Source organism: Danio rerio, chromosome 17 (genome assembly GCF_049306965.1).
Source record: "Danio rerio strain Tuebingen ecotype United States chromosome 17, GRCz12tu, whole genome shotgun sequence".
Taxonomy (NCBI): domain Eukaryota; kingdom Metazoa; phylum Chordata; class Actinopteri; order Cypriniformes; family Danionidae; genus Danio; species Danio rerio.
This window is the reverse complement of record NC_133192.1, coordinates 145,001-155,000: the sequence shown is the minus strand read 5'-3', so window position 1 is coordinate 155,000 and position 10,000 is coordinate 145,001. Positions and strand designations below refer to the sequence as shown.

General features: G+C 45.2%; 1 protein-coding gene across 3 annotated transcripts in view; it reads left to right on the top strand.

Annotated features, from left to right (window-relative positions):
- The window catches only part of zgc:153813, a 29,583-nt gene that overhangs the window by 17,607 nt on the left and 1,976 nt on the right, over positions 1-10,000 (top strand). For 2 of the 3 annotated variants that reach the window (XM_073927533.1, XM_073927534.1), the window contains exons 18-27: positions 2,312-2,424; positions 4,705-4,762; positions 4,841-4,899; positions 4,988-5,111; positions 5,195-5,459; positions 5,571-5,613; positions 8,976-9,025; positions 9,110-9,248; positions 9,331-9,408; positions 9,529-9,702. In XM_073927533.1, the coding sequence (XP_073783634.1) occupies positions 2,312-2,424; positions 4,705-4,762; positions 4,841-4,899; positions 4,988-5,111; positions 5,195-5,459; positions 5,571-5,613; positions 8,976-9,025; positions 9,110-9,248; positions 9,331-9,408; positions 9,529-9,702 (1,103 nt within the window). 3 annotated transcript variants of the gene reach the window in all.

Here is a 10,000-nt window from a genome sequence, read left to right as displayed (position 1 = left end):
GTGAGCAGTGCAGGAGTACACACACACACACACACACACACACACACACACACTCACACACACTCAGACCGCTCTGAAATGACTGAATGGGAGAAAATAACACACATGATTCTCCAGATCAGGTCAGGTCAGGTCAGGTGTGTGTGTGTGTGTGTCTCCTGGACGTCAGAGATTAACTGGGTCAGGTCACACAGTGTGCAGTACATTACTTATTTAGGAAACATCCCATAATAAGCACGAGCGAGCGTTCCTTCATCATAGACAGTGTTTATATCTGCCAGACCCAGTTTAACATGACGTGACACCACATCTGTCGGACTGACGCCACCGGCACATGCCACTGAGTGTAGCGTCACGCCCGCCGCCATGTCTCGGCAGTGACCTGAACAACCCGCAGTGCAGGGATCAGGTGTGTGACAGCAGCGTAGTGATGTGTGTGTGAGCGTCATTGGGCTGTGCGGCAGCTGCACGCCGCTAACGGCAGCAGGTCTTCATGCAGTGATCTGGATGTGCCAGCAGGTGTCAGTATAAGCACATGCTGTGAGCTCAGTATTGTTGGACGGTAATATTTACACCTGATCTGCTGGATGAGCCCTGTTATCTGCACATGTGTGATTATTCACAGCATGCTCTACATCAGCGGTTCTCAAACTGTGGTACGTGTACCTCTAGTGGTACGCAGGCTTCCTTCTAGTGGTACGTGGAGGAATAAAATATGTCATGTACATGCTATACACATTTAAAAATGTTCAAAAATGATGTAAATAATATGCCATATGTGACGTTAAGCCTGTATTTCTGAGGTGATCTGCCACTTTTTTGTTTTTTTCTGTGCAGAGCTGTAGCTGCTTTACTGGGCCTACCAAGCTACTGTATTTCAATACTGCTCTATTTGATGGTACTTGGAGAGACGTTTTTTTTCTGAGGTGGTTCTTGATGAAAAACGTTTGAGAGCCACTGATCTACATCATCAGCCTAATCTAATATCACAGTTCTACAGCTCACTATACACGCCACTGTTTTGACCAGCAGCCACTGTGGCTAGTAGATTTCCAGCATGACTGGCCACTCTGCATGTCCACTAGCCACAGTGATAATGTTGGAAAAATATATTTATACACATGAATATGACTTTGACATGCTGAAATGACTTGATTTAGAGTTTGCGTGATCTCCACATGCCTCCTCATTCCTGTCACTGTGTGCTTGTGTGTGTGTGTGTGTGTGTGTGTGTGTGTCTGTGTGTGTGTGTGTGTGTGTGTGTGTGTGTGTGTCTGTGTCTGTGTCTGTGTGTGTGTGTGTGTGTGTGTCTGTGTGTGTGTCTGTGTCTGTGTGTGTGTGTGTGTCTGTGTGTGTGTGTGTGTGTGTGTGTCTGTGTGTGTGTGTGTGTGTGTGTGTGTGTGTGTGTGTGTGTCTGTGTGTGTCTGTGTCTGTGTGTGTGTGTGTGTGTGTCTGTGTGTGTGTGTCTGTGTGTGTGTGTCTGTGTGTGTGTGTCTGTGTGTCTGTGTGTCTGTGTGTGTGTGTGTGTGTCTGTGTCTGTGTCTGTGTGTGTGTGTCTGTGTGTGTGTGTGTCTGTGTCTGTGTGTGTGTCTGTGTGTGTGTGTCTGTGTGTGTGTGTGTGTGTGTGTGTGTGTGTGTGTTAGAGGGCAGGGACGCAGGTTTCATATCTCCCGTGTTTGGCATGAATAACTTGGTTTCGTTCGTACGTCATGGCGAAACACCTAATGACTCGTTATCAAGGCGACTCGTCTGAAGCACTATGAGTCGACTCTTTTATAGATGAATCCACCGTTTCAAACACTGAACACTAACAGATGTAAGCCTCAGCTGGATACTTCACTTCACTGAGAGCTGTGTTTCACACTACATGGAAGAGCATGTTCAAAACCCATAATACGGGCTCTTCATAGCGACAGCGACTGGCGCTGCTGACAGTAACTCAACTCTGGGGCTGGTGAACGCAGCAGGGCTGTGGGTGCAGGAGCATCACTGTAGGTCTAGTCTATCAGAAAGAGAAGCGATCGCATCAGATGTGTTTCTAGACACGCTTCAGGAAAGGAAACGGGAGCGCGCAGGCGTTATGAACATCGCATCACCTCAGCTGTTCGCGCCACTGATCCCCTCTCAGTCGGTATTCTCCTGCTTTGCTCGTGTGAAGTTGTGAACGCAGTTATTTTGTCAGTCGTGTTTCTCAATTCTAAGATCACCTTTGCATGCATATTGGACCACCCTGTTCATCAGAGTGTGCCCGAGAGCCAGCCGGAGTTTACTGATGAGCCGCGGCTTTACCTGCAGCTCTGCTCCTCCACAGGTGAGGCCGTTCCTCCACGCACGCTCACAGAGGCCGCTACCATGGCTGTGTGCTACAGCGCGGCGTGGGACGCTAAGGTGATCACCAGCGCGTGGTGGGTTCAGCACGATCAGGTGAGTGTCCACACATGTGTATGTGTTTGTTTAAAAGCGTGTGGAAGTGCGAGAGGGAGGCGCTACAGAACACTGATGATCACTGTAAACTAGAACACACTGTCATTCACTCACTCATTCACTCTTTTATTCACTCATTCATTCACTTACTCATTCATTCACTCATTTACTCACTCATTCACTCACTCATTCATTTTTTTATTCACTCATTCATTCACTCACGCATTCATTCACTCTTTTATTCACTCATTCATTCACTTACTCATTCATTTACTCACTCATTCACTCACTCATTCACTCTTTTATTCATTCATTCACTCACTCATTCACTCTTTTATTCACTCACTCATTCACTCACTCATTCACTCTTTTATTCACTCATTCATTAATTTATTCATTCACTCATTTACTCATTCATTCACTCACTCATTCATTCACTCATTTACTCACTCATTCACTCTTATTCACTCATTCATTCACTCACTCATTTACTCATTCATTCACTCACTCACTCTTTCATTCACTCACTCATTCATTCACTCATTCACTCACTCATTCATTCACTCATTTACTAACTCATTCACTCTTTTATTCACTCATTCATTCACTCACTCATTTACTCATTCATTCACTCACTCACTCACTCTTTCATTCACTCACTCATTCATTCACTCATTCACTCACTCATTCATTCACTCATTTACTAACTCATTCACTCACTCACTCTTTTATTCACTCATTCATTCACTCACTCATGTACTCATTCATTCACTCATTCACTTACTCATTCACTCATTCATCCTCTCATTTACTCACTCATTCACTCTTTCATTCACTCACTCATTCACTCTTTCATTTACTCGCTTATTCACTCACTCATTCACTCTTTCATTTACTCACTCATTCACTCTTTCATTCACTCACTCATTCATTCGCTCACTCTCTCACTCATTCACTCTTTCATTTACTCACTCATTCACTCTTTCATTCACTCACTCATTCATTCGCTCACTCTCTCACTCATTCATTCGCTCATTTACTCACTCATTCACTCTTTCATTTACTCACTCATTCACTCGCTTATTCACTCATTCACTCACTCATTCACTCGCTTATTCACTTACTCATTCACTCACTCATTCACTCGCTTATTCACTCACTCATTTATTCACTGAGCACTGAATGACTTCAGGATGAGGGTACAGGAGCTGCTGAGGATTAGACACACACAGGTTTGCTCTGACTCTGCTGTTTAGCTTTAGGTAATGAAGCATCTCTGAGTCTGCATGGGTGTGTGTGTGTGTGTGTGTGTGTGCGCGTGCATGTGTCTGTGTGTGTTCATCTGTTCAGGTCTGTCTTATATAAGCACAGTCGTTAGAGAGGTTGTTTCTCGTTAGCATTAGCCTGCCGCTGTGATCAAATCCTGTTGCTTCTTGTATGAAGTGTGACCGACACCTGCAGCTTCACATCCAGAGAGAATGATGTCGACCGCAGCTTTCTGTCGTAACACACGTCTAGTAGAAGGGTATCATTGTGGAGACACATGCCTGATAAAGGAGAGCCGACCCAAACCGTACTGAACTGAACCATACTGAACTAAACTAAACCGTACTGAACTGAACTCAACCGTACCGAACTGAACCGAACCGAACTGAACTGAACTGAGTTGGACTGAACCGTGCTGAGCTGAACTGAGCTGAATTGAACGGAACTGAACTGAGCTGAACTGAACGGTACTGAACTGAACTGAACCGTACTGAACTGAACCGTACTGAACTGAACTGAACGGTATTGAACTGAACTGAACCGTACTGAACTGAAATGAACTGAACTGAACCGTACTGAACTGAACTGAACCGAACCTTACTGAACTGAACCAAACTGAGCTGAACTGAACCGTACAGAACTGAACTGAACCGTACAGAACTGAACTGAACGGAACTGAACTAAACCGTGCTGAACTGAACCGTACTGAACTGAACCATGCTGAGCTGAACTGAGCTGAACTGAACAGAACTGAACTGAACCATACTGAACTGAACTGAACCGTACTGAACTAAACTGAACCGAACCGTACTGAACTGAACCATACTAAACTGAACTGAACGGTATTGAACTGAACTGAACCGTACTGAACTGAACTGTACTGAACTGAACCGTACTGAACTGAACTGGAGCGCTCAGACTAGGCGTTTGACTGTTTCCTGATGAAGTGGGTGAGCTCCGTCAGCGGGTTGCAGCCCTTCCTCAACACCTCCTCCTGTCTCTGTATGTTCACAGGTGTCCAAAACGGCTCCGAGCGGGGAGTATCTGACCACCGGGAGCTTCATGATCAGAGGTGAAGACAGCAGCTGTTCTCAGATCAGCCGAGCGTCAGTACACTGAGATTAAACACACTCCTGCTGCTTCTCCACAGGCAAGAAGAACTTCCTGCCTCCCTCATACCTGATCATGGGCTTCGGGTTCCTGTTCAAGGTAAAGCGGCGCTGAGCTGGTCATGTGACGGTGCAGTGTAGTAATGTTGACATGTGACTCATTCTGCCTCCTCCTCTCCGCGGCGCAGGTGGACGATCAGAGTGTGTTCAGGCATCGCGGAGAGCGCAAGATGAAGACCCTGGAGGAGGAGGAGGAGGAGGAGGACACCACCAGCACCGCAGAGATCCTGGAGGAGGGAGAAGAGCTGCTGGGTGTGTCCTCTGTTCTTCTTCATCATCATCATCATCATCATCTCTTTCAATGATCAACGTGTGTGTGTGTGTGTGTGTTTCAGCTGAAGACAGTGGGAACGAGGAAGAGGATACAGACAGCCGGACAGCAGATGATGATGAAGAGCAGCAGGTGTGTAAAAGCGATGAGGACGATGAGGAGGATCAGCGAGTGTGTAGAGAGGATGAGGATGAGGATGAAGATGAAGATGAAGATGCGGTCAGCGCTGCAGATGTAGAGGACGCTGCAGACTCAGAGGAGGAGCATCCCGGAGCACAGATCAGCTTTCCAGACACCTGCATCTCACTGTCACACCTGCAGATCAACAGGTGCATCTGCGCTTCACTGAGCAACACACACACACACACACACACACACACACACACACACACACACACTGCAGAGTCCCACTCTCTTTCTGTCTGTCTGTTTCTCCACAGGACTGCACACACTGACACTACTGACCCACAGGAGTCACAACAGGTGCGTTACAGGGAGATCACACACCGTCAGACTCACAACACACTCATACACACAACACCATCAAACACACAACACCATCATACACACAACACCATCAAACACAACACCATCAAACACAACACCATCATACACACAACACCATCATACATACAACACCATCATACACACAACACCATCATACACACAACACCATTATACACACAACACCATCATACACACAACACCATCATACACACAACACCATTATACACACACCACCATCAAACACACGACACCATCATACACACGACACCATCAAACACACAACACCATCAAACACACAACACCATCAAACACACAACACCATCATACACACAACACCATCAAACACACAACACCATCATACACACAACACCATCATACACACAACACCATCATACACACAACACCATCATACACACAACACCATCATACACACAACACCATCATACACACAACACCATCATACACACAACACCATCATACACACAACACCATTATACACACAACACCATTATACACACAACACCATCATACACACAACACCATCATACACACAACACCATTATACACACACCACCATCAAACACACGACACCATCATACACACAACACCATCATACACACAACACCATCATACACACAACACCATCATACATACAACACCATCATACACACAACACCATCATACACACAACACCATTATACACACAACACCATCATACACACAACACCATCATACACACAACACCATTATACACACACCACCATCAAACACACGACACCATCATACACACGACACCATCAAACACACAACACCATCAAACACACAACACCATCAAACACACAACACCATCAAACACACAACACCATCATACACACAACACCATCAAACACACAGCACCATCATACACACAACACCATCATACACACAACACCATCATACACACAACACCATCATACACACAACACCATCATACACACAACACCATCATACACACAACACCATCATACATACAACACCATCATACACACAACACCATCATACACACAACACCATCAAACACACAACACCATCATACACACAACACCATCATACACACAACACCATCAAACACAACACCATCAAACACACAGCACCATCATACACGCAACACCATCATACACACAACACCATCATACACACAACACCATCATACATACAACACCATCATACATACAACACCATCATACACACAACACCATCAAACACACAACACCATCATACACACAACACCATCATACACACAACACCATCATACACACAACACCATCATACACACAACACCATCATACACACAACACCATCATACACACAACACCATCATACATACAACACCATCATACACACAACACCATCATACACACAACACCATCATACACACAACACCATTATACACACAACACCATCATACACACAACACCATCATACACACAACACCATTATACACACACCACCATCAAACACACGACACCATCATACACACGACACCATCAAACACACAACACCATCAAACACACAACACCATCAAACACACAACACCATCAAACACACAACACCATCATACACACAACACCATCAAACACACAACACCATCATACACACAACACCATCAAACACACAGCACCATCATACACACAACACCATCATACACACAACACCATCATACACACAACACCATCATACACACAACACCGTCATACTCACAACACCGTCAAACACACAACACCGTCATACACACAACACCATCAGTCACACAACACCATCATACACACAACACCATCATACACACAACACCATCAAACACACAACACCATCATACACACAACACCATCATACACACAACACCATCAAACACAACACCATCAAACACACAGCACCATCATACACGCAACACCATCATACACGCAACACCATCATACACACAACACCATCATACACACAACACCATCAAACACACAACACCATCATACACACAACACCATCATACACACAACACCATCATACACACAACACCATCATACATACAACACCATCATACATACAACACCATCATACACACAACACCATCATACATACAACACCATCATACACACAACACCATCATACATACAACACCATCATACACACAACACCATCATACACACAACACCATCATACACACAACACCATAATACACACAACACCATCATACACACAACACCATCATACACACAACACCATTATACACACACCACCATCAAACACACGACACCATCATACACACGACACCATCAAACACACAACACCATCAAACACACAACACCATCAAACACACAACACCATCAAACACACAACACCATCATACACACAACACCATCAAACACACAACACCATCATACACACAACACCATCAAACACACAGCACCATCATACACACAACACCATCATACACACAACACCATCATACACACAACACCATCATACACACAACACCGTCATACTCACAACACCGTCAAACACACAACACCGTCATACACACAACACCATCAGTCACACAACACCATCATACACACAACACCATCAAACACACAACACCATCATACACACAACACCATCATACACACAACACCATCAAACACAACACCATCAAACACACAGCACCATCATACACGCAACACCATCATACACGCAACACCATCATACACGCAACACCATCATACACGCAACACCATCATACACACAACACCATCATACACACAACACCATCAAACACACAACACCATCAAACACACAACACCATCAAACACACAACACCATCAAACACACAACACCATCATACACACAACACCATCATACACACAACACCATCATACACACAACACCATCATACACGCAACACCATCATACACACAACACCATCATACACACAACACCATCATACACACAACACCATCAAACACAACACCATCAAACACACACCATCAAACACACAACACCATCAAACACACAACACCATCATACACACAACACCATCATACACACAACACCATCAAACACAACACCATCAAACACACACCATCATACACACAACACCATCAAACACAACACCATCATACACACAACACCATCATACACACAACACCATCATACACACAACACCATCATACACACAACACCATCAGTCACACAACACCTTCTGTCTTACAACACCATTCAACACACACCTACACTAACAACACCATCACTCACACAACAGTCACCAAACACACAACATCGTCATTCTCACAGCTGAACCGATTCACATGACTGAATGATTCCTGCAGGTGAACACAGACACGCAGGTAAAGAAGCACCTGACGGCCAAACAGCGCAGGTGAGACAGTCACACTCCAGCTGAATCCTTGTACAGAGCATCAGCTGATGAACAGCGTCACATTAACCAGATTACTGTCACCAGAGACATGAAGAAGAAGCAGAAGCAGGAGAACACAGAAGATCTGGAGGAAGGAGAAGCGAAACAGCCGGAGACTGCCAGCAGAACACCCACGAGCAAGAGCGGAGGAGCGGCCGCGGCACCGCTGAAGAGAGGACAGAGGGTTAGACACACACTCACACACACTCACACAGGCACCTGTTAGCGGGAGGAGCGAATCAGTGTGATGTGTGTTTTTTTTTCAGAACAAACTGAAGAAGATGAAGGACAAATACAAAGACCAGGATGAAGAGGACCGAGAGATGATGATGAAGATACTGGGGGTCAGTTTTAGTTTAATGACCAACACACTCACACACACACACACTGTCCTCTACCCATGAACACACACACTCCTGCAGTCCTCCTGTCAATGCTGACCTCTCCCTGTACATGATCAACAGTCCGCAGGTTCCACCAAAGAGGAAAAAACAAAGAAGGGCAAGAAAGGAAAAGCAAAGGAAGAGCCGGTAAAGAAGGTTCCAGCTCATCAGAAAGCAGCAGCGAAGCCGAAACCGGAAACCAGCAGCCGGACGAGTGAGAACATGGAAGATCCAGCTGGAGGAGATCAGGAGAAGGTGAAGAGAAAAACACATCTGCTGGTTTAGAGCTAATGAGCAAATCTCTGTCTGATCTCATTATACCACAGCGTATCTCCGTCTGAACCGTGCTATAATGAGCGTATCTCCGTCTGAACTGTGCTATAATGAGCGTATCTCAGTCTGAACTGTGCTATAAAGAGCGTATCTCCGTCTGAACCGTGCTATAATGAGCGTATCTCCGTCTGAACTGTGCTATAAAGAGCGTATCTCCGTCTGAATCGTGCTATAATGAGCGTATCTCCGTCTGAACCGTGCTATAATGAGCATATCTCCG